Raw genomic sequence first — 25,459 nt, 5'->3', positions numbered from 1 at the left:
GGATGTCGGTGGTGCTGCTGCGGGGGGGGGGGGGGGGGGGGGGGGGCTTTAGTGGCCCTTGATTGACCGCTTCCCAGGGGAGTGAGAAGGACTGAGACACAGGCAGAGGGAAGTGACTTACCCGGTTTTAGAGGAAAGACTAGGCTCTGGTTCAAAAGGTCTGAACTGAATCATAGCTTCGTGCATTTGCCGGGTGACCTGGGGTTAGTCATTTTCCCTCCCTAAGCCTAATTTCCTCAGAAAGCTCAATTTGTAAGTCTGAGTGAGTCTCCTGAGCACAGGGGACCCTGGGGCTCCCCCACTCTCTGTGGAGCCAGGCAGAACAGGGGCTCTGAAGCCAGACTGTCTTTGTTCCCAACCTGCCACTTGCCAGTTAAGGGATTTTAGCAACTTTCTTTATCTGTAAACTGGAGAAAACATAGCAACCTCAGAGTGTTAACGATTAAATGAGTTCTGTGAGTGCTTTATGCATTTAGAACAGCTCCTGGCACAAAGTAGGAGCTTGGTAAGTCTCCTGTTGTTGCCTGCATGTGCATCTGAACATGTATGGAGGTGTGTGCACATGTGTGAGCAGGTGTGGCCAAAATTGGGCGTCCACGTTGGCATCTCCATGCGGGTCTTTTTTTTTTTTTTTTTTTTTTAACGTTTTATTTATTTATTTATTTATTTTAATTTTTTTTTTTCAACGTTTATTTATTTTTGGGACAGAGACAGAGCGTGAACGGGGGAGGGGCAGAGAGAGAGGGAGACACAGAATCGGAAACAGGCTCCAGGCTCTGAGCCATCAGCCCAGAGCCTGACGCGGGGCTCAAACTCACGGACCGCGAGATCGTGACCTGGCTGAAGTCAGATGTTTAACCGACTGCGCCACCCAGGCGCCCCACGTTTTATTTATTTTTGAGACAGGGAGAGACAGAGCATGAACAAGGGAGGGTCAGAGAGAGGGAGACACAGAATCTGAAACAGGCTCCAGGCTCTGAGCTGTCAGCACAGAGCCCGACGCGGGGCTTGAACTCACGGACCGAGAGATCATGACCTGAGCTGAAGTCGCCGTTTAACCGACTGAGCCACCCAGGCACCCCATCCGTATGGGTCTTTATGAAGCTTCCAGCCTCTTGTTTCCTTCTAAGCTGTATTTTTTTAAATTAATTTTTGTAATGTCCATTTATTTTTGAGAGAGCGAGAGAGAGGGAGACAGAGAAAGCAGAGAAGGGGGAAAGGGAGAGAGAGAACCCCAGGCAGACTCCACGCTCAGCCCAGAGCCTGATGCAAGGCTTGATGCTGAAACCGTGAGTTCATGACCTGAGCCAAAATTAAGAGTCGGACGCTCAACCTACTGAGCCACCAGGGCGCCCCTCCTTCTAAGGTCTATTGTGTGGACTTCTGAAATATAAACGCCCCCTGCCTGAAGGTCCTCCAGATCTTTTGGGGTCATCCCTGAAGTGAAAGTGACCTCCCTTCTCCACTTCCCAAAGGGTTTTTCATTCCTGCTGTTGATGCCTCAAGAGTCCCCCCTTGCCTAAGCAAGGACAGGGGTCCTTTGGGGCCCACCGGTGGAAGGAGAGTCAGTGTGTGTGTGTGTGTGTGTGTGTGTGTGTGTGTGTGTGTTGGGGAGTGGGGAAGGGATGGGACAGAAGAAAGATTTCTCCAACTCATCAGTTGCTTTAAAAGAAAGCCTATATTTAGCCAGGCTTAGAGGGCCTGTAAATATGTATTTTGCAACGCAGACAGCCATAGCTGTGGGAGCTCCAGAGACATGCAGGGAGGTCAAAGAAAAAAATTAACGGAAGGATTGGGCAATATAGTTGGTCGGCAGCGGATTCGAAGGACGCCAGTGCCTGCTCCAACTGCTAATAATATACATTCCTGTGTTTGGATGGTGGCTCCTGTTTTTCATCTGCTCTCTGGATCTTGTGCAGTGGGTGCCTGAGGAGGAGACCGGCTCTCAGAGTTCCCTTCCTCCATCCGCCTTTGCCTCACCTGCTCTGGGTCAGGGAAAAGAAAATGTTGCCCATGCCGGCCCCTTTCCCACCTGGCTCTGCCAGGCTCAGCCTGGTGTGGCACCTGGCATAGGTACAACCTCCATAGGCCAGCTCTCCCGCCTCCCACTTTCGACCCCTTGTGCTTCGGGTGACCTCGAGGGGACAAATCCTGCCACTTCAGAGCAGTTCTATTTCAGAAAACTCTTCTTTCTAAAAAAAGAAGTGTGACGATATATGTGCTATCTATGATATATGAGATATATCATATATGATGTGTATGATATCCTATATGATACGTATGATCGCATATGTCATATATATGATACACGACGTATATAATTTCAGTTTGAAAAGTTTCTTTAGAAATAAGAAAAGTTCAGGGGCGCCTGGGTGGCGCAGTCGGTTAAGCGTTCCGACTTCAGCCAGGTCACGATCTCGCGGTCCGTGAGTTCGAGCCCCGCGTCGGGCTCTGGGCTGATGGCTCAGAGCCTGGAGCCTGTTTCCGATTCTGTGTCTCCCTCTCTCTCTGCCCCTCCCCCGTTCATGCTCTGTCTCTCTCTGTCCCAAAAATAAAATAAAACGTTGAAAAAAAAATTTAAAAAAAAAGAAATAAGAAAAGTTCAGAGAATCACATAACAAACAGAATTTACAAATGCTAGCCTTGCATCATTTTTGCTTCGGGTTCCTTCATAGAAGAGAACAGAAAACGGAAGCTGGTGCTTTCTCTTTCTCCCGGGTCCCCTTGCCCACCCTACCCACCGTCATAAATTTGGGATGCATCCTTTATAGCCCACAAGTTATTATTTTTCTAAGTTGTGAAATATGGATAATAACATAAAATTGGCTCTTTCAACCCTTTGAAGTGTTCGGTTCAGTAGCGTTGAGGACATTCACACTGTCCTGCAACCAACCGACACCACCGTCCATGTCTAGAACTTTCTAGTCCTCCCAACTGAAACCCTGTACTCATTAAACACCAACTCCCCGTGTCTTCCTCCCCTCGGCCCCTGGCAACCACTGTTCTACTTCCTGTCTGTCTCTATGAATGTGACAACTGTCGGTACCCCATGCAAGCGGAATCATATACAGCATATGTTCTTTTGTGCCTGGCTTATTTCGCTTGGCACAACATCTTCGAGGCTCCTCCGTGTTGTAGCATGTGATCAGCATTTCCTCGCTTTATTAAGTCTAGCCCGTAATTTGATATTTCCTCTACACATTGATGTCTTCCTAAAGCAGGAGACAGTAACGCTTTTTCCATTATTGGGATGTATATAACCACCTTCCTGTCGTGCGGATCATTTTGTGTCTTTTTCTCATTTGGCGGGACTTTCACAGCGGAGCCACACCGACACGTGTGGCTTCGATTCCTTCACTTTAACTTCCGGTTGTCATGTCGGCAGGGGAATAAGCCACAATTTATTTATCAGTTCCTCTCTACTGAAGGGCGTTTGAGGTGTTTCTGTGTTTCGTCATTATAAACAGGGCTGCAATGAACACCCCGGTACTCGGGTGAGCCCGTCCGGAGAAGGTACACCTCGGAGCAGAGAGCCGGAGGCGTGGGCAGGCACACTTTCAACTTGTCTGGTTCCGCCCCACTGCTCTCCCCAGCGACGGCTCCACTTTGTGCCCTCGCCACCAACGTTTGTACAAGATGTCCTGTCTGACCACATCCTTGCCAGCAGCTGCTCTTGGGAGACTTTTTATTTTTGTCGGTCTGATGGGTGTGAAGCAGTATCTCATCTGAGCCTGCGTCCCCTGCCTGCGAAGTCGAGCACTCTCTCGTCCTTGTTGGCCATCTGGGTTCCCTCTGGTCGAATTGCTTCTGACCGTCTCCTTTGCTATCCATTGCACCTTTTTTTTTTTTTTTTTTAACGTGTTATTTTGTTTTTGAGAGAGAGAGTACATGTGCAAGTGGGGGAGGTGCAGAGAGGTGGGGGAGGGGGGCAGGGGGGGACAGAGGATCTGAAGCAGGCTCCATGCCAACAGCAGAGAGCCCGATGCGGGGCTTGAACTCCTGAACCGTGAGGTCGTGACCTGAGCCAAAGGCAGACGCCCAACTGACTGAGCCACCCAGGCGCCCCTGTTGCATCTTTTGATACAAGTTATAGAAAGCCCAACTAGATGTGCTTTAAGCAAAAAAGGAATTTTGTTGCCTCCTTATAGCAAGAAGTCCTAGGGTTGGTTAATTCAGAATCTCAGCTGTGACAGTCAAGGACCAGGTTCTTTCCATCTTTCCACAATATCCTTCTCATCACGGTGGCTTGCCTCTTAGGACCAGCCCCTCATGGGCCACAAAAGTGGCCTCTGCTCCAGGTGTCGTGTGCCGACAAATGTCCAGAAGGTAGAAGGAAGTGGATGTTTTCTTCCAGAGGCCCCACAGGAGATCTCCCTTCTGGTCTTGGCGGCCAGAATCGCATACACGTCCACCCCTAAGCCAGCCACGGACCGGAGGAACTGAATTATGCTATATGTAGACCGATCGCCGTTCACCTGATGCAGCTGGGGAAGGCCCAGCCTTCTCAAAAGCCTAGACTCCTGATTCCTGAATCAGACCAGGGTTCCATGAGCAGGGAGGAAGGAAAGAATGCCATTTGGGGTGGCACTCGAAACGTCTGTGCTTTCCTTATTGGCTTGCAGGAGTTCTTTCTCTATCTTGGACGCTAACCTTTTGTTTATTATTATTTTAAAAATTCCAGACCCTTTTTATTACATAGCCTATTCCCTCTCACGGAGTCGCGATGCCGCTGACATCATAAATCACGTTCCCACATATGCTTGGATCTGTTTCTGGGCAGTCTCTTCTATTGATCTCTTTGTCTAGCCCGGCACTGATACCACATTGTTTTCATTAATATCGCTTTCAAAGAAGTCTTGGTATCTGTCAGGGGCTTATTCTTTTTCAGAACTGTCTGGCCTCTTGGTCCCAGCTCTTCCGTATGAATTTTAGAAGAGCCTTGCCTGACTCTGCAAAGTCCTATTGGCGTATTTATTGGACTCGCATCGAATCAGAAGATTAATACAGAGAGAGCTGTTTTCAGGACACCGAGGCTTCTCACCCCTAAATTCAATACATCTCTCCGCTTATTCCTCTTATAGCCTAGAGTTTTTATAGTTTTATGGCTCACAGTTTTTCTTCATAAGGATCCGCGTGGTTTTTTCAGGGTTCTGTCCAATCTTAATAGTATTGTTAATAATTTATTTTTTAAAAAAATATATTACAGTTTCCAGTAACATTGCGAGTGTCCAGGAACACCGTGGCATTTGGTATTTTAATTGCATCTGGATGTTAATTTTGGTCAGCAACCTTGTTGATCTCCCTTAATAGCCCTCATGACATGCCTGTAGTATCTCTCGGATTTTCTGTATAAGTAATCATACCATCCGCGAAAAATGTCAGAGAGTTCCTTTCTTTTATTTTCCCTAATCCTTCTATCACTGAGCAGTAGCTTCTAAATCTGACTTCTTCCAGCTCTCGGGGCTGTGCCAGTGGGCTGGCCCTGGGCAGCTATTGTCTTGCACCCTCAGCTATAAATAAATAAAAGACCCCTTCCTTTCTCCAGAGCTTTATACAGTTTACAAAGCACTTTCGCGTCCATTATCTCACTGGTTCTTATTACCCCCGCTTTCCAGGGAAGGAGTGTCTCCCCTCCGCTCCGTGTCCGTGTCCGGAGAGCTAGCTGGGCAGAATGCTGTGCTGTGAGACTTCTGACTGTCCCCTCCCCTTCTCTGTTTCTCCTGTAAGCTAAAAAGTTTGGTCAGGGATGGTCTCTGGGATTCTCAGACTCAGGATTGACTGTCCTGGGCGGTCACAAGGCTTCAAGAAACCTCTTTGAGGGCTGAAGTTCAAGGATAAAGGGCGGATTCTGGGTGCCCTTAGGTCCTCAGACTGGTGCCCCCAATGCCGTGGGCAAAGATAGCCGTGCTTGGAAATCAGAGGGTTGATAACCAATGATGAGGATGGTGGGGGAAGAGTTCATTGTGTCCAGTTCCCTGCCTCCATGCGGATTCTCCTCCCCACTTGGAAGAACATCCTCTGGACCCGGAAGGGGAGGACGAGGTAAGGCTCAAGGCCGTCGGCCTCCTCCTGCGTCGCCTCCTCTAGCGTCGCCTCCTCTAGCTGCGGTTCTCAGCCAACACTAGTGACGCGCATCCCCAACCCGGGGCGGGGCCCTCCCGCCCCCCCCCCCCCGCCCCCCCCCCGCCCCCCTCGCCCCCCCCGCCCCCCTACCCGACCCCTCCCCCCGCCCCCACCAGGCCCTGCTCTGTCCCAACATTGCGCAGGCGCAGGTCCGGGTCGCAGCCGCGAACGCGCCCTCTCGTGGCAGACTGACAGATCACATCCTTTGTTGTGGGCTGGGGGCGGTGAAGAGGAGGGGAGGAAAGATGTGGGTGGAGTCTGGGAGGCAGATGCGACAATCAGATCACAATGATGAGAATCCCTTTCCTTTGTCCCTCGTGACAACAAATAATCCCCGGTTGCAGATACAGACGAAGAAAATATGGCCTTCAGAAATCAAGAGGCTCACAGAGACAGAGTAGATTGAGAGAGTTGGGGAGATGATGCATTGATTCACTCAATCATTCATTCATTCAGGAAATATTCACTGAGATGGGCAGAGCCAGGGACAAAGGACCCGAGGACTTAAACTGAGACATTGACAGGCGAAGGTCAGGTGGAAAGCTGGGGGAGACAGATGCGGGTGGCACAGTTGGAGACCAGGCTGAGACACTGAGATGCAGAGATGACCCAGAAGGATGCTCCAGCGGGAGGGGGCCACAGCGGGAGCTCATGAAGGGACAGTATGAAGGTCAGGAGCGATACCAGTCACCGTGGATTGAAGATCAAATATGTTTAAGGCCATAAAGTCATAATTATGCTACTAACGTTTTTTTTAAAAAAGCTAACCGGCCAAAGTTCGAGGGGATGCTAGAGAATCAATTCATTACCTCAATATTGGTAAATACAAGAACAGAATCAAGTATTTATCCCACCTTGCCTTCATACCACTCAGTAACCAAACAGTAAGTGAGGGGCAGTTGCTGGGTCTAGAATTATTCCAGCCAATAAAGGAAGGAGTGATTGAATGGGAATATCACCATTTTGGGGAGGGGGGCGGGGAAAGGCTGATAGATGAGGCACAGAGCATCAGTGGTTGCCCATGCTTCGGGATGGAAGAAGCAATACCACCATCTGTGAAGCGGTCTTGCTAAAGAAAATGGAACCTACGCCTGATCAGGACTCTCAATCCAACTACAATTTGCAGGAAATAACAACATACAGGAAATACAATTTACAGGAAGTACAGAGGCCAGAGAGACATGTTAAAGAACACCCTAGAGATGCAAATCTGCAAAACCCAGACTGGAAAACTGCACGACAAATGACCTGGTTCCCTGAAGGAAAAAGATAGGGAGAGAAAGAGAGAGAGAGAGAGAGAGAGAGAGAGGATTGGATAGGGAACCAATGGATTTAAAGAGATATAAAGGAGACACACTAATCAGTTGCAGTGTGTGTACTTATTCGGATCCTGATTCATACAAACGCATTGTAAAAAAAAAAAAAAAGACGTTTTTGACGGATGGAAATCTGAACATTATAGATCTGATTTAAGGAATTATTATTAACTTTAAGGAATACTAAGGCACTAGGTGTAACGATTGTGCTTGTTTAAAAAAGAGTCATTATCTTTCAAAGATACATGCCAAAGTATTGACAGAGGAAATTAGGAGGGAAAGTCGGGTGTCGTATATGTGACGGGAGATTGGCCACGAGCTGCTAACTATTGAAGCTGGGGGATGGGTACGTGGCAGTTCGTTCTTAAATTCTGTAGACTTTGGCTTTGTTTTTGGTTTTGCTTTAGTTTGTTTTTTTTTTTTTTTTTAATGTTTATTTATTTTTGAGAGAGACACAGAATCTGAAGCAGGCTCCAGGCTCTGAGCTGTCAGCACAGAGCCCGACGCGGGGCTCGAACTCACGAACGATCATGATTGGTCATGACCTGAGCCGAAGTCAGTGGCCCAGCCGACTGAGCCACCGGTGGCGGGGGTGGGGGGGGGGACCTGTGGACTTCCGTTTTAGGTAAAATTTGCAAAGTAAGAAGTTGAAGGATGTGTGACCCCACTCTCTGTCCGCCCCCCCCCCCCTTGCCCAGGCTCCCAAGGAACACAGGTGTTGAGAGTTACAGAGGCAGGTTACCATCCAGACAGCTCTGAGTGGGAGAGGTCCTCTGGTGGGCCACAGGGGACTTCCAGCTGACCCCTGGCACAGTCCCCGGGTCCCCTGGTTTGGAGGTGGAGGAGAGAAGGATCCGTAAGGAAGCTGGCCTCTGTGGGCCTGGCAGCACTGGGTTCGGGCCCTGCTACCTGAAAACAGCGGAGGGTGCGAGTGGGTCGCTCCAAATATAGCAGAGGAGTCACATGGAGCCACGGAGGGGCTGAGGCCTGGGCTGCCAGCCAGTCTCTGGCACCTCTGCCTCCCCCCTCCCCCACCCAGAGCCCTCTGACTTTTTCGCTTTCTCCAGAACCTTTCTCCCTCGTGCCCTCCATCTCTGAGAAGGCGGACAGGTGCCAAGGTGATTCTGGGACAAAGCCTGCCCTGCCTGAGAGCCTGAGTGGACGCTGACTCTGGAATTTGGTGGCTCTCCAGGGACGGGTGGGACGGTCAGGCGGAGAGACAGCAAAAAAAGACGAGGACTAAGTAAGCTGCCCACGTGCTGGTCATTCCCGCCAGCAGGCCGACACCCTGTGCCTCGGGCCCCACCACCCTTGCTTGGAGTGTTGGGTATGGCGGTGAGATGCCAGGGCCCTTCATCTCAGGGCCCTGGAGGGGTGCTCACCGAACACAGAGCATTTTGGAACCCTGGCACCTGTGGGTCTCTGCCTCCTCCTCAGGACAGCTGGGGAGAGTCCCCTCTGTCTGCTCCAAGAAGCCCCCAAAGAGAAGGGCATCCCACCCCCTTCGCGCCTGGACCAAGATCCTTGGGCGGAGGCAAGAAGGAGGGGGAAGGGTGCCCCACCAGCAAGAGCAGCCGCCGCCACGGGGGTTGAGTAGGGCACTGGGCTGAGTGGTTCACATGTGTTCAGCTGGTCAGGAGCATGGCCTTGGGGAAGCCAAGCGGCCCTCATGCCTCCCTTTTCGCACCGGAAAATGGGGATGAAATAACACTGGCCTCACGGAACTGCTGGGGGAATGGAACGAGTTACTGCCCGGAAATGTCCGTAAAGCCTGGAGCAGAGTGGCAGGCGGGGGATTACCTGTCATTGCCCACCGGTGGTGTGCAAGTTCCGTGGGGGGCAGGGTGCTGCCCGTCGAGGCTTCCTCTGTGCCTGGCACGCGGTAGGTGCTCTGTACGCATGCGCCAGAGTTCATGATGTTGAGGCTTCCTCACAAGGGCATCGAGAGGTAAGCAGTGTCCTGGCCAAGTTATAGTTGCCGGAACAGAGCCTAGAGAGGGCAAGTGAGTTTTTCACGCCCCCCGTCTCCAGCTGAGTGGTCAAGGGGAGGATGTGCGTCCAGGCCTGCAGGCCGCAGTCTGTCTTCCCAGACCTGGGGTACACGCTGGGAGTACTTGGGTCTGGGGACACGGGCTGGGTGAACAGGCACCCGGCTGTTCAGCGTACTCGTAAGGAGGCCGTCACCTAGTCCCCTACACCTGCCTGCGCCAGATCCAGGGATACAAAGATAATAAGACTCTGGTCCGCCCCGCGATGCTGTGCACAGGGGCCAAGGGGCCACCCAGCTCAGCCTAGCGGAAGGAGGGGGCAAAGGAAGACTTCAGGGAGGAGAGGAGGCCTGTGCCGAGTCCTTGCGAGGTGACGGAGTGTGCCGGCCGGAGGAGGGCAGGAAGGGAACTCTAAGCTTGTGCAAGGCACTTGGGAGGCTTAAGGGAGTGTGTCAGGGGTGGGGCGAGGCTGTGCAGAAGCCCTGGGGTAGTGTGTGTGTGGTCGGTAGTGGGAAGAGGAGGGGATTCTGGACAGGAGGGCCAGGTACAGGCAGGGTCTGAAAGCCATCGACAGCCGGACACTCAGGGCAAGGGGGAGCCCTTAGTGTTTTTAGGGAGGAATCAGGTTAGTGGCTTAGAAAACATTCTCTGACCACCCGGAGGGGATCGTTGGAGGGACCTTGTCATGTGAAGAGAGTGTCCACCCCAGGGTCAGTGCCTGCTCTGGGTGGGAATGGGGAGGGACCCGCCGGCAGAAGCTGGGGCCAGCTGCTCTGGGACACCTCCCCATTGTCCCTCCCTCTCTCCTCCCCTCCCTCCTCCCCTCCCTCTCTCCTCCCCACCGCTCCTGTCTCTGTCACTCACGGGGGCCGGGCAGGCTGGGGCAGCCATGGCAGCAGCAGTAATCTGGATTCTTCTCCTTGTGGGCAAGTTGGGGCCTTCTTCTGGGAGGAGGCCCAGGATGAAGGGACAGGATTTAGGGGTGGAGAGGCAAAAGTACACAGGTCCCTCAGGGGAGGAGTCTGGGGGCAGAAGGCAGAAGGACTTTGGGGTGTTAATGCTCTGTCCGGTGGGAGGTCCAGGGAAATGGGGCTGGGAGCAGGGCTCCGGGAAGTGGGGGGCCGGGAGCTGCGAAGGGTGGGGTGCCCTAGGCCGAGGTGGGCCTGACGGCACAGGCCCGGAGCGTCGTGGGCCCTTTAATGGGCTGGCTGGTCTGCCTTCTTTCTAGGCCCAGGCTAAATTTGGCCGTGAGGGTGTGGGGGCCCGCTGGGGCAAATACTCTCCCTGGGGCACAGGATCCTACTGGCTCAGCTTTTCCTGGCCTCTCCTGTGGGTCCCTCTCCCCGTGTATGCGGGGAAAGGGGAGAGGGTTCCAGAATGGCTACCCACCTCCTCCAAAATTTCCTTCCCTCTCCCCCTCCCCTCCAGCCTCCCAGACACCCAGCATTCTTAAGGGTTCTTTTCCAAGTGCCTTTAACACACATACACCACCCCCCCATCTCACACCCCTCTCAGGCCGACAGCAGTCCCCGCCCACTGTGACTCCTCCAAGGAAGCCTAAAATGAGTGGGGGAGGGGGCTCCCACGAACCCAAACCAACAAAGGTCTAGGACTTGTCACAGCCAGGCCCCACCCTGTCCTTTCCTGAGAGCCCCCCCCGCCCCCGCCCCGCCACCACCACTTCTGTCTCTTAGGGGCACCAGGAGCTTATCCCCTGCCTGACACTAAGGCTGATGCGTGTGTTTGGGGGTTCTGGGGTCCCCACAGGTCTCTTGGCAGGGCTGGGGGACACGGAGGCCCAGCAGACCACCTTGCAGCCTCTTGTGGGCCGCGTCTTTGTGCACACCTTGGACCAGGAAACCTTCCCCAGTCTTTCTGAGCACGTTGGTGAGAGGGGCCCCAAGGGCGTTGGGCGGACGGCTGGGGACTGGCCAGGGGCTGGCGAAGGCTCCGGTCATTTCTCCAATCTCCTCCCTTTCACCAGATGTCCCACCCACCGTCCCTATCACCTACCACGCCCACCTCCAGGGACACCCAGACCTGCCTCGGTGGCTCCGTTACACCCAGCGCAGCCCCCACCACCCTGGCTTCCTCTACGGCACCCCCACCCCAGAAGATCGTGGGCGCCAGGTCATCGAGGTACCAGCAGGGACCCCAGTGGCTGGGTCCCATGTGGGCATTCGTTCATGTTCATTTACATAATTTAGATGCCTCTTAGGTGAGGGCGTCTCTGTCCTCTCCACATGTCTTGTCCCCTAACCCCGTCCCTCAGCCCTCTTCCCCATCCCCTCCCCCTGCCAGGTCATAGCGTACAATCGGGACAGCTTTGACACCACCTGGCAGAGGCTGGTGCTGTTGATTGGAGACCCAGAAGGTACCACCAGCCATACCCCTGCCCCACTCCCCCCCACCAAGCCCGTCTTGGGGGATTTCCCTTGGAAGGAGGGAGGGGGGTGTGAAGGGGACACTTGGGCATAGTGGGAGCCGGGCATCATGGGAGGGCTCTAGAGTTGTATAAACTGGCTGTTCTGCTGACAGTGCGTGGGGCCTTGGGCAAGTCGTTGAGGCCACAGGGAGGGCATTTGGGGCCTGTGATGCATGGGGATTTTAGGGAGGAAGGGAGGAGTCAGGGGGCATGGGGAGGGTCTTGAGTGTGGGGGGGGGGAGGCTTGGGAAGGATCCATGCAGAACTGGGTGCCAACCTGGCATTTCCAGGCCCCCTGCTGCCTTACCAGGCTGAGTTCCTGGTTCGAAGCCACGATGTGGAGGAAGTGCTGCCCTCGACGCCCGCCAGTCGCTTCCTCACAGCCTTGGGAGGGCTCTGGGAGTCAGGGGAGCTCCAGCTACTCAACGTTACCTCTGCCTTGGACCGTGGGGGTCGCGTCCCCCTTCCCATTGAGGGTCGCAAGGAAGGGTAAGCGTGCAATCCGGGAGGGCCACCTGGAGGAGGAGCCCAAACCTTAGTTACCCCAAACGGCGCACTCCCTGGTACCCTACGAGGACGTAAACGATCCAGCTATCCAAAGACATTCGTGGGAGTGTAAGGCCCCCTAGAAGGATGTGGAGCTATGTACTCTCATCCATAACCCAGGTCTCAAGGTGGCCCCGCAACCCCCAAACCTCCAGTGCCCAGTGTACATCCCCTCCCCAATTTGTTAACCGTGGCTTCTATCTGGGCCCAGGGTTTACATCAAGGTGGGCTCGGCCTCACCCTTCTCCACCTGCCTGAAGATGGTGACATCTCCCGACAGCCATGCTCGTTGCGCCCAGGGCCAGCCTCCGCTTCTGTCCTGCTACGACACCTTGGCACCTCACTTTCGTGTGGACTGGTGCAATGTGTCCTTGGTGAGGAGGGGCCCTGGCTCTGGGGATGGGGATGGGGCATGCCCCCATCACAGTCTCCCCGCTACCCTTCTTCCCCACCCCATCTCTCTGTTCCGTTTCTTTCTCTGAGTAGACACTGCGCGCAACAGCACCCCCCCCGCCCCCTTCCCCCACCCCTCCGTGCTCGAATGCGTGCGCTCCGAAGTTCCACCTCGTCCCACGAGAGGGCGACAGAGTCCATAATCCAGGAAAGGCATCTCCCGGCTCCAGCAGTCTCCAATAGTTGGAATCTTCACTCCCGTAGAGCAATTCCAGCACCCTTTCCCCACAAGGATACTCTTTGGGACAGCTCTGTCTGCTTCCTTCCTTCCAAGGTGTCCAAATCTGCCTGGGATAGTTTCCAGATAGTTTCCACCTCCAAGTTATAAACCAAAGATGCTCGCTACTTCCCTTTGGGATATTGAACAGAATTATCTAGGGTTCCTAGAGACCCCGGCTCCCGGGCTGGGAACCCCTGGAATACTCTGTCCCTGTGAATTGACCGACAGTGCGGCCAAAGACTGATAATCAACGACTCTGAGCACTTGCTGTGTGCTAGGCACTATCCAATCAACATGTCTTACCTCCCCACCACCCCAGAGACAGGTACCACTATTAGCATTCTGACTTTGCAGGGGAAGAAACTGAGGCAGCTGGAGGTAAGTCATCCAGCATAGCATTTGTCTGAATCAGGATTCGAACCCAGGCGGGAGGACCCTAGAGGTGTGCTCTAACCACTGTATGGACCTGCCTCTCCTAGATTTTCTGTCTTGGTTCTTATTCCAGTGCTTGTCCTGCTAGGTCAAGCTGGGGGAGGCAGGCATGGGGGCACCCCTGCCCTGTCCCCGTGGGGTCTCTGTGTCTAGCCAACTGGGCTCTCTGAGCAGGTGGATAAGTCAGTGCCAGAGCCTGCAGATGACGTGCCCACCCCAGGCGATGGGATTCTGGAACATGACCCGTTCTTCTGCCCACCCACTGAGGCCACGGCCCGAGACTTCCTCACTGATGCGCTGGTCACCCTCCTGGTGCCGCTGTTGGTGGCTTTGCTACTCACCCTGCTGCTGGCCTACATCATGTGCTGCCGGCGGGAGGGACGGTGAGTGTGGGGGACAGAGGGCAGGGAGGGCACTGTGGCTGCCCAGGTACGCAGACCTCTCAGGGAGCAGGGTGCTCATCCAGGAAAGGAGTGGGGACCTCTTGCCTGGCCTGGAACCAGGAGAGGCTTATGGGTAATAACTAATCCCTTCCCTTGCTTTCCCACAGGCTGAAGAGAGACCTGGCCACCTCTGAGTGAGTAGGGAAAAGCGGGGGGCTGGATGGGAGCCCCCCTAGACTGTTGAGATGGACCCTCTAACCTCCATGAGCAGCACAGACAAGCCAGATTGCTCTGGGATGATGGGGTCTGCCCCTGGCCTCTGAGCTCCAGTTCTGGGCTGACTGGTTGCTGGGCTTGACCTTCCCTGACCCAGCCTTCTCATTTCCTGGTCTCCACGGAAGACTTTAACCCGGGATGGGCAAGGGTGGGGAGCCAGCCAGGTCTGGGGGCTCGCTGCCACCCTGGGGGGGGGGGTTGAGAAGCAACCTAAGAGGCTGCACACACACACACACACACACACACACACACACAGACACTCTCACACCATGTATGGTTCCAGGCTGGGTTCTGTCACACAATTACCATGACACTCTCTGGCCCTGGTTTCTCCACCTGCAACATCACTGATGTTGTCATTGAACTAGCTAATGTCTGTGGATACTTTCAATTCCCCCAGCCCTTCCCAAATCCGTCTCATCCTTATTTTGCCCAGGTGCCCACTCCCCATGGCCTTACCCTCCTCTGTTCCCAGCCTTCTTCCCCTCCCACCCCCTTAAGCCCCAAAGATTCCAGGAGGCAGATGTGAAATAAGTTAGGCTCCTTTTATTTCCACTGCACTGAGCCTTTGGCAGGCCTGGCACCCCTGCCTGCTTGCCTGGCCTGCCTCGTTAATTGCGGCGGCATCTGGCCACCCTGCGAACCCCCTTGTTTAGTCGCTTGTGCCCCTTCTGGGAACCTGCTTGCAACCTGCGCTGCCCAGGCCGGCGTTGCCCGGATCGGCGCTGCCCAGACCTGCGCTGCCCAGACCGGCGCTGCCCAGACTGGCGCCGGCTCTGGGACCTGCCCTTGACCTTGGAGGCATACTTGTTGCCAATGCAGAAGGAGCCCAGGGCCCCCTTGCCGGTCACCTGCTTGAGCATGCCTTTGTCCACCAGCCCTTTGACCGCTCGCTTGAAGCGCCAGGCGTTTTGGGTCATGTTGTAGCCTGCGGTGACGACGGCCTTCTTCAGCGTGGTCAGCGTCACGTGTCTGTGCGCCCCCTTGTGGGTCACAACCCCAGGATCACCTTGGATATGCTGGGCTTCTGGCGGACTTTGGGGCTGGCTGGGCACCCAGTCTCACTCTCGCTAGGGGCTCTGGATGGGCTGGCCTGCCGGCCCGCATCCTGCAGAGCGTTCGAGGCCAAGGGTGGAGATGCGGGCGGCAGCGAAGTGTTTTTCTGCATCTCTCCCTGGGGCGGGTGAAGGGAACTAGGCGCAAGGACCTCCAGGGTGGTGGCCGGAAGTCTCCCCTCGGTCTCTCCTCGGTGGGTGAGGTGAGTCTCTGCTCCTGGTTCCCTCAGAGGCTTCCGCCCGCAGAGGGCTCCGGCCCAAGCCTGCCCCTGGGTGGCCAGAAGGAGGACCAAGGATGATCACCCACGGCTGGCCTCACAGACTTGTGCCTCAGATGCAGGAGGCGGCAAGGTTATCTCTGCGGTGACCTCAGGGGGACATTGTGAGGTCACCAGAATCCTGTGAGGGTCACAATAGTCCCATTGTTCCCTCCTGGGAGGTGCAGACGGGAGCTGCCAGATAGTGTGGGCATCTGACAAGCCAGGTACGCTGGGAAGAAGGGCTGAGGTGTGGGGCCTCCCATCCGCATGCGAGTTTTGAAACGAATGTGCCAGCTGATTTCAGGGTGTTCTGAGACCCTGATTTCCAACCCACCATTTTGACCCCACCATCGCAACCCATTGGGTTGAGGAATAGAAACAGTTTTAGAATCAGAATTATACCAACATTTGTGAATTTTCTTTAAGTTTATTTATTTATTTTGAGAGGAGGGGAGGGGCAGGGAGAGAGGGAGAGAGAATCCCCAGCGCAGAGCCCTACGCGGGGTTCAAACTCACAAACCATGAGATCATGACCTGAGTTGAAATCGAGAGTCAGACACTTAACCAGCTGAGCCATCCAGGTGCCCCATCAACAGTTGTGAATTTTTTTTTCAACGTTTATTTATTTTTTGGGGGACAGAGAGAGACAGAGCATGAACGGGGGAGGGGCAGAGAGAGAGGGAGACACAGAATCGGAAACAGGCTCCAGGCTCTGAGCCATCAGCCCAGAGCCCGACGCGGGGCTCGAACTCACGGACCGTGAGATCGTGACCTGGCTGAAGTCGGACGCTTAACCGACTGCGCCACCCAGGCGCCCCAACAGTTGTGAATTTTTATGGGGAAAATATTTTCCAGAGTGAATGGAAATGTGCTTCTTCAACTTACCTAGGTCGATTTGATTCCTTGGTCATCTTTGACCACAAAGCAATGGAAAGCCTCTGCTTTTTTTTTTTTTTTTTTTTTCTTATTCTCATTGTTATTTGATAGAATTTTTTCCCATAGAGGTGGAGGATTTTCCATGTACGTTTTTCAAGGAGGATTTCATTCTTCCATTTTTTCGGCCGTGCCCAATTTGATCACTCACATCTTCTGCCATTGTGGAAATTCTCTTCTGACCAGATATTTCCACCAGCGGCCAGCTTTCCTGGGTCAGTGTTGTAGCTCCGAAGGTATCAGAAAATCTTCATCAAGTTTGAATCAATCCCCAGGTTTACCAGGTGCCATATTAGCCCTTGCTGGTTTGGATCTTGCGTCGATTTATTTCCACAAATTCAATTCTTGTTTTTGCCTGTTCCATGTCTACCATTTTTTCAAAAGTTTCTTGAAACTACCTTTTTCTTTTTTTTTTTCAAACCGCAAATTGTGATTCTGCTGTCTGTATCAGATTTTTCTGGCCAGAAAGCCGTCCAGCCTGACCCTCTCGTGTGGTCTGTGTGCCAGAGACAGGGCTCGAGCGTTGTGTGTTGGTAGTGGGCCGTGTGTGTGTGTGTGTGTGTGTGTGTGTGTGTGTGTGCATGTGTAGGAATGCCTGCCCCTTCGTTCGTCTGTCCAAGTGCTGATGTGGAAGGACTGTGGGAGAAGGCAGTGCGGGTCTGGCTTCTCCTCCTGCTCTGGAAAAACATCCCCCAGAACATTTTCCACCTGTGTGTGTTGCCAGAGTAATGAGACCCAGATGTGGGGCTGGGGGCAGGGAGGGGGCCCGTTAACTCAGGCCCTTCTCCTACCCAGGGCATTACCTGCCCAGCTGCCTCCAGCCCTAAGCATCCACATGTTTCTTACTTCCTTTCTCCCTCAGCCTCCCTTGCCTGGGAATGGAAAATTGTGTTTTGGACAACTCTGCTTGCCAAATTCCAGACTCAAGAGCTCATCTGGATCCTACCCTGGCCTTCTAGGGTGACCCCACCCCCTGCCGCCAACCAGACGGACCCGTTCGGTGGCCCGTTCGGTGTGAAGCTAGAGAGTCTGACCTGGCGTCTCATCTGTCAGGTTCTAGCTGGAGTCTAGCTAGAGTCTAGCTCAGTCCACTAACTGAGACTTGGACAGGGGTGGGGGTCATTGCCCCTTCCCCATTTGATCGGTAGCCCAGAGGCAAGTAGGGTGGCTTCCGCCCTGCCTAGGGCCCCAGCCCTTTATTGTTTGTGATGAAAGGTTGTCTCACCTGGCAACCAGTAGTCTGGGAAAATATCTCCAAGCTGGACTCACAAATGTGGGTGGGTTCGCGGAAAGGGGCTTGGAAACATCCCTTTACTGGAGGCTAAGCACAGCAGTGGGCCCGCTATAACAAAACAACATTGGTAATTATGATAGCAACAGCAAGCTCCCTGTAATATTAGCTGCCGCTTGCCGTGATGCTGACCAGGAGAGATTTGTTTTCCCTGCATTAACTCATTTAATTTGTACAGCAACCGCATTACAGTCGGGGAAATCGTGGCACAGAGAAGTTAAGTGACTTGCATAAGGTCACACAGCCAGTAAGGAGTAGAACTCACATTCGAACCCAAAGCAAGTCTTCGTGTTAGGTTACATTGTGCGACCCTCCTTCTCAGAGTGAACTTAAGCTTGCCCCAGACAGCGGAAAGCAAGCTCATGAGACTTGTCAGATGAGAACGAGGCTGAGCCTTCTGGGAGGAAACTGAGTTCAGGAAGGACGCGGGGATTCCAGGCCCATTGAGCCCGGGGCTTGGTGCAGGCCTCAAGGAGCCTTGGTCTGAAATAAAGACAGAAAGAAGAGACTCAGTGTCCAGAGCTAGTTGGTGCTGGGGGCAGACTGGAGCAGGTTGAGAGGGGTCAAGGTGCAAAGGCAGGGGAGGCTAGATGGGAGGAGCCAGAAGATGAGACTGTCAAGGCCAGGCAGGAGAGAGCGTGAGCAAAAGTGGGAGGTAGGAAGAGAGAGGGGGTAGGTTTGCCAGACTAAGACAGGGATGAGGCGGGGAGGGCTGGACGGTCAGTGGTAGGAGAGAGTATTAGGGGAGGGAGCTGAGTGCTGGAAGGGTCCTACAGGGACATCAGTATATAAAGCCCAGCAGACACCGGCCTCTGGAAATAATATATCCACCGTGGGTATCTCTTCATGTCTTAGCATCCCGGAAGCTCTGACCATGCTCCAGGCGCCTTTCTAAAAACACTTTTCTCCCCTAATTCCTGCTACAGCGCTAGAAGGTAGTCCTCTTATTATCCCCATTTTACAGTTGGGGAAACTGAGGTGCAGAGTGGTTAAGCAACTTGCCAGGGACACAGAGCTTTGAATCCAGGCCGTCTGCGGCCACGGCTTCTGCTCCCATTACTGGCCACTGAGCTGTCACCGAAGACCTTCCAGTTTGTCCTCCCCTCACCTGTCGTGTGTGCGAGCTTCTCCCCCAGGTGGGGGAGGTGGCAGGGGGGCTTGCAGCCAGCAGCACGCTGCACCTCACGGGGGTTGACTCCCAGGGCTGATGACTCTGCCGGCTCTGTGTCCCCAGCATCCAGATGGTCCACCACTGCACGATCCGCGGGGAACACGGAGGAGCTGCGACAGATGGCATCCAGCCGTGAGGTGCCCCGGCCGCTTTCCACGCTGCCCATGTTCAACGTGCGCACGGGCGAGCGGCTGCCCCCCGGGTGGACAGCGCCCAGGTGCCCCTCATCCTGGACCAGCACTGAGGGCACGGTCAGGTGGGTCTGGGTGGGCGGTGCCAGCCTCATTTTGGGGAACACGGTGGCTTCTGTCTCGAGGCTGGGGCAGACGGTGGGGAGGGTGAGGTCCAGGGAAGGGGCACACAGACCTGCCTGCTCCTCGGAGGTACCGGTGGGGGTTGCTCGGCAGGGCCAGGGCTGTGCCCCACAGGGCCAAACACTCGGGGTCAGAGGTCTGGGGTGGCCAGGAGGGCAGGAGGACCAGGGCCTGGGCCTCACGGCCCCTCATCCCTTCCCTCTGCCGTTCCAGGTCCAGAGCCTCATCCTCCTTTCTCCCCCCATGCACAGAGCAGCCGACTCACAGCCACATCCTTCCTCCTGATTCCGGCTCCCGGCCTCATGGCCCCCAGGCTGGGAACAAGCAGAGAGACGGCAGTGGGGGAAGTGAGGGTGTCTGGGGTCAGGACCCCAGAATAAATAGCTGCCACTCTGCTCACCTATTGCCACCAGCACCTTCTTCTCAGCAGCCTCCCACCAGCACTCGCTGCCTCGGTTTCCCTTTCTGCCTCCTGGGAGCCCTCAGAGTCAGCCAGGGGCTACCAGCCTGCCCTTTGGACTCTTGGCGTTTTGCTGTTTTCTCACCTTCTCTGGAAGAAAGAGGGAGGGACCTGCTACCTGTGGCCCTGGTCTGAATCCTCACGTGAACCTGATAGTGATGCATCATTATCCCCATTATACAGATGAGGAAACTGAGGTCCAGGGAGAGTAAGCAACTTGCCCAAGGTCACAGAGCAAGCACGTGGCAGAGTTTGGATTAGAACCTGGTATGTCCATCTCTACCCTGCCTTCTGGAGGGCTGAAGGGTTCTGGAAGCAAGAAGCTCTTACCTGCCAAGATCCCCTAGGGGAAGAGCCCCTTTGTAACGCATGCTGCCAGGGAACCTAGTCTGTATGTGGAGAGAAGGGGTTGAGCTACAGGACCCCGAATGCCCGGGCTCAATGACCCCCTTCCTAGTGGGCTTTTCCAGGGACCGAGGTCCAGAGGACACTGCACGACCTGGAACCCTTGAGCTGAGCGTCACCAGCTTGGCCCTGCAGAGCTCGGCTGGCTAGGAAGAGGCTCAAACTGGTTTTTCCCAGGTGGCTACAACCTCACCGGGCCACCGTGCCCCTGCCCACTGCCATCTTGAGCCTACATCCAGGCTCACATCTGACCACTCCCTTTCGAGGATGAGCCAGAGACTAGACCCGAGGGGGGACCCAGATAAAGGAGGGATGGCAGAGGGGCAAGGACTTGTGACCTAGGTCCCAGGCCCCTGGCTCCAGGTGGCATCTCCCAGAAAATCCAAACAAGGGCAAGACATCGGCCACGGTGGCCTCTAAATCCCACCAGGCCTGGGATCTACCCATTATCCTGGAGCTGACTCTTAACCATCCCTCTCCCTCCCTGAAAGGGGCTGCCATGAGACGGTGGAGGCAGGGGTGCTGCACTTGGGGTTTTCCCTTCCCTGGAGGCAGGGGCCCGGGCTTGGGGGCCGATGGGGAGGGGCCCCAGTCTGATGGTGGTGCCTCCTGGGCCAAGGACCCTTGGGTTTGTGAATACTGCATCCGGGTGTCCCGAAATGTACAGGCAAAGGGGTGGTGAGGGTGCCCTTGGACCCCCTGCCCTTTCTCTCATTCCCTGGAATCCCCACCTTCAAGCGTGTCCTGAATCGGCTTCTCTCGGCCTCCACTCTGACCTTCCCGGTGCAGCAGCAGCATCTGGCTCCCGGGGTCCCTGCACAGCGCCCCCCTGGCTCCCTGCCCCTCGAGCCCCTCAGCTCCAGCAGGAGCCGGGCCGTCCTTTCAGGAGAAAGATCAGATCGGGAATCTCGCCCCCTGCTTTTGACTCTCCAACGTCTTTCGGTCACACTGAGAGTGAGATCCACACTCTTGACCAGCCGTGCTGGCCCTGCCCAGCCCTCTGACCTCATCCCTGCTCTTCCCACGCCCACCGCAGCCCTACTGCCTCATAACATGCTCCTGTTCAAGATCTTTGCTGGGAACTCCCAGTGCCCGCCACCCCCCCCCCCCCCCCCGCTACCCCCATCCACAGAACTGCGCTCTCACTGTGCTTGTTTTGGTCTTTGCCCAAATAGCAGCTCCTCAGAGAGCCCCCCTTCCTCAGAGAGCCCCCCTACTTCCTCGGAGAGCCCCCTCCGGCCCCCCTGCCTCCAGCGCACCCCGCACCCTCCCTGTGCTCCGAGAGGGTGTGCTGTGTCTGGGTCCCTTGTTCCAGGTCGGCTTCCCACCCTAGACCTACGCTCCAGGAGGGCAGGATTCCGGTGCCCACTGGGGACGGGGGAAGTGCTCCACACAGTAGGTGCTCGGGGCAGAGGTTCTGAAGGAATGCTCAGGTCTGGGCGTGCTCAGAGCTCTTAAGAAAGTCACTCCTCCTCTCTGGGCAAAGCTGGTAAGCAAGGCCATTGCAAGTGCTTCTCTGGTTATGTTCGGCCCCCCTCCTCCCCCCCTGCTGGGCATCCCATACCTGTTAGTTGGTTGGTTGGTTGGTTAGCTGGTTAGTTATCCCATAAGCATCTGCGGAGGCAGGCACAGGCTCAGGGCTGGCACACGGGAGGCGCTCGGTAGACGTTTGTTGACGGACTGTGAAGGCCTGTTGGGGTGGCCACCCCCAACCACATGGGTCCTCTGGTAAGACAGTGTTTCTGTCTCGTGCGTCATTTCCTCCTTTCCCTTGAGGCCCCTCATCCGGTGGGAACCTGGAGTCGTGCCGAATCTGCTCAGGTTGGAGGCTCTGAGCTGCCAGCCTGCCATCTGGGGTCCTTGATCCCTGCCCCCTGGAGGCAGGGGCTGTCCTCTCCCCGTCTCTGTGCTCCTACCCTGGCAGCCAGGCCCGCTCAGGCCTCCGTGTTCTTCCTGTGCACCAGCCAGGGGTGGGAGAGTTCCCGGGCCAGCCCCCTCGCTCCCCTGGGCTTCCCGGCTTTGCCTTGGGATCTTGGCTCCAAGGAGCACACGGGAGCCTGGCTGCCGGCCTGGGAGGGAGTGGCCCAGACAAATAGCCGGGAGGATGGCGTGAGCGCACCCAGGCGCCCCTCGGCGGCACACGGGGAGGGCGTGGAAGTCCTCGGCCCCTCTCTTCCCACTGAGGGGCAAGAGTCCAGCGGTGGTCACGCCCAACCCTCCACAGCCAAGGAAAAGTAGCCACGGTGTCCCCCCAGCCCCCGCACCCTGAGACTCAGCCTCACACCCGGCTCCACCCTCGGCTCCGCCAGTCCCACGGCGAGCACGGCCCCATGACCCGTGGGTGTGTGGGGCCTCCACTGTCACCCTCAACAGAGCCCCGCCACGGCTTGCCTCTAGATGTTCCCTCACCACCTCTCGATCCTGGAGGAGGATCTCTGCCAAGGCGGGGACCCAGGGCCCTGCCTACAGCCTGCCTCAGTCCCCATATGGCATGTGTCTCCCTTACTCTTGACACACACACACACACACACACACACACCATTTACAGGTTGTGTTGTGTTGTTGGGACTTGGGATCAGAGGGAGCGGGACTCAAATCTCGGCTCTGATGGCTAGTTGATGCGTAAGACATTAATCATAAGTGCCCCAGGGCTGTTGTGAGGATTGGTGATAACGATCAGTGTCTGGCAACTCGCAGCGCCCAGGAGTGGAGAGACATTATCACATACAAGCACTCGCATGATCACCCCCGCACCAGAGGCCCCGGGGGGTCCCCCTGGCCCCCAAGGCCCAGGTTACATGAGCTCGGTCTGCATTCTGCACCCTGTGAAGGGTTCAAGCTGCCCTTGCAAGTTTGGGGCGGGAGGCTGAAATTCCCATGCTCCCTGGCGCTGATCTGCTGGCCAGTGAAATGCTATGTGGGGGTAAACTGGGGTTCCATGAAATCTGTTATTAAAATTAACGTCACCTGTTTTCTTTTTGTGGTCTTAACGACGGCTGCAAAAAAACCGAAAGATTACATGTGCGGCTTCCCTTCTGTTTTCACTGGGCAGCGCTGGCTTCATGGCTTTTCCTTTATCTCCACTCCAGATCGCCCCAGACCCAGAGCTCGGCCCCTTTCCTTGCTTCCTCCAGAACGCCGGCTTATACCAGACCTCTGTGCATGCATGAGTTTTCCAAAGTCTTGAGGAGTTGGCAGGGGGGGGGGGGTTTCTGCCCACAGCAGTAAAGTCACCTAGAACTTGAATATGTGGCTTCCTTATTCTAAAATGTGCTTTGGTCCCCATCCCACCCTGTCCTCCTCTTCCTCCCACTGTCTTAGGCAGAGAAATCCCCACTCTTTCCAGCACCTGCACGCGCCAGACTCACCTCCCTCCAGGCAGCGCGCATGCTCCGAAAAGGTATCGAAATCTCCGTGTGTGAGGGTCTGCTTACCCTTAAGGATAAGGGCCATCCTTCTTCCCGGGTCTTGCCTCCCGGTCCGTGGACATCTCTCAGCTCTGCTTGGTACCCTCTGGAGGCACACCAGGAGGAGGACAGAGACCCAGCTGCTCACCAGTGCTAGGGCTCCACTGGCCCTGGGACAATGGTCTCCCCCAAGGACAATGGTCTCCCCCATAGCCAAGCTCTCCTGGTTTTTCCCAGCTCCTTCTTGATCAGCTGCCCCCATTCATCAGCAGGCCCTCCTGTGTCCTCTGTCATGCCTAGGCACACGCACGTCCCCAGGGCTTGACCCTTATGGTCTCAGTTCACAGTCATCTCTTCTGCCGTCATGTGTGGGGGGAAGCGGTCCCCCCCCCACAAAAGCCCCCCATCCACCCCCAACACACCCACACGAGTGTAGGGCCCCTTCAAGCACAGACATACGGGTTCATGGGTGGGTGGGCACCAGAGAGTGAGAGGCACTCTCATCCACACTGGGACGGCTGGGTGGCACCCACCTCACCCATTCACACAGCGGCCCACACTCCCGGCGTCCACGCAGCCTTCCCTGTGGGTTCTGGTTTTGAGAGCCGCCCCATGCTCACTCCCATTCTACACACAGCCCCGCGTGCCCCCTCACCTGAGGCTCCCACACTCCAGCTAAGCGGCCCCCTCCCCAGCCTCTTCCCCCCTCACGCTCACCCGTGTCCATCCAGAAAAGTCTTGGAGGCCCCCAGGCAGCCGAGGAGTAAAGAGCTGACCCCAAAAAGGAGGGGGAATCCGCCATATTTCGGTCGTAAAACATCCTGCCAGGAGGTGGGCTCGCATCACCAAAGGGACCCAGGATTCTGAGAGCGGCAGCAGCAATAACACATCCAAACGAAGCCTCTTTCCTTTCTAGAATTTTCCACCTGAAGTCGGCTGAGAAGTCAGCCAGGGCAACGTGGCCCGGGTCGTCACAGAGAAGGCAAAGGTGAGTCCCGTGGAGCGGTACTGGGGACGGCCGGCTCCGCGCCACGATGCAGGGGGCAGCCCGGGTCTGGGGGAGCGGGTCTGGGCAGCTCTATTTAGGGCAGCCGTGATGTCAGCGGAAAGGAGGGCTTGAGTTTGGGAATGTGGCACAATGGCCCCTTTGTCCCCCTCCCCTCCTGTCCTGCACACACACCGAAACCACATTCTGGCCTCACACCCACGTGACCCAGGCACAGAGCACCAGCGCTGTCACACCAGGCCCGCCACCACAGCCCTACCGGGCGCTGTCACCTCAGGTGCCCTCAGACACCCACACGCACACACACACACGCACACACACGCATGCCCGCATGTGCAGATTTGTACATACATAGCAAGAGGCATATTCTCTCGTTCGTCCGGAGATGTGGTGGCCACAGGCCCTTTGTCGCTGTTAAAATTAATCCCAGTTATATGGAAATCAATTTGACAATAAACTTCATATATTGGAAAAAAAATAAATTAAAAAAAAAATTAATCCCAGTTAAGCACAACTTAACACTGAGTTCCTCAGGGGAACCACCCACATGTCAAGCGCTCCATAGCCACGTGTGGCTAGTGGCTGTGGTACTGGAAAGCACAGAGAGAGTGTCCTTCGTTGCAGAAAGCCCTGGCCCAGGCCCTGGTGCCCAGCCCCGTGTGGCACGCACACCTGATGTCTGGCCTCAGTCAGCCCCTGCCGGGCCGTGTCTGCCGGTAAGGCTGAGACGACTTTTGCAGGTGTGGAGAGCTTGGGAAACTGAGAGGGGGCAGACCGGGGCCTGGGCTGGGCAGGAGAATGAGGGGACGAGACGTTTGAGCGTGGCCTGGGCGGTGGGGCTAAGCAGGCATTGAGAAGGGCTGTCCGCTCAGGCAGAGGAAGAGACACAAAGAAAGGCCTAGAGGTGGAAAGTGTGGTGCCTCTGTGAGAATTGGAGTCACCCCTTTTGGCTAGCGTGACAGGTGCGGGCGAGGGAGGGGGCTGTGAGGACAGGT

General features: G+C 55.6%; 1 protein-coding gene and 1 long non-coding RNA gene across 2 annotated transcripts; one reads left to right on the top strand and one right to left on the bottom strand.

The window, feature by feature from the left end:
- Positions 1 to 1,659: 1,659 nt before the first annotated feature.
- On the bottom strand, positions 1,660 to 10,886 carry LOC123603480. Its single transcript, XR_006714903.1, has 4 exons — positions 10,292 to 10,886; positions 9,254 to 9,429; positions 8,182 to 8,348; positions 1,660 to 1,985 (listed from the first exon to the last, which is right to left on the bottom strand). It is a non-coding gene; the product is annotated as an uncharacterized LOC123603480 (long non-coding RNA).
- Positions 10,226 to 19,116, top strand: SGCA (sarcoglycan alpha). Its single transcript, XM_045488450.1, is given in 11 exon segments — positions 10,226 to 10,353; positions 11,195 to 11,314; positions 11,412 to 11,566; positions 11,729 to 11,801; positions 12,143 to 12,341; positions 12,610 to 12,772; positions 13,678 to 13,886; positions 14,054 to 14,080; positions 18,936 to 18,966; positions 18,968 to 19,070; positions 19,073 to 19,116. Coding segments are annotated over 11 exon segments (1,161 nt in total). The 5' UTR covers positions 10,226 to 10,316.
- The last annotated feature ends 6,343 nt before the right edge of the window (positions 19,117 to 25,459 follow it).

The sequence above is a fragment of the Leopardus geoffroyi genome, chromosome E1 (assembly GCF_018350155.1).
Source record: "Leopardus geoffroyi isolate Oge1 chromosome E1, O.geoffroyi_Oge1_pat1.0, whole genome shotgun sequence".
In the NCBI taxonomy this organism is placed as follows: Eukaryota; Metazoa; Chordata; class Mammalia; order Carnivora; family Felidae; genus Leopardus; species Leopardus geoffroyi.
Note: the sequence above shows the minus strand (reverse complement) of the source record. Positions and strands in the feature narration are given on the sequence as shown.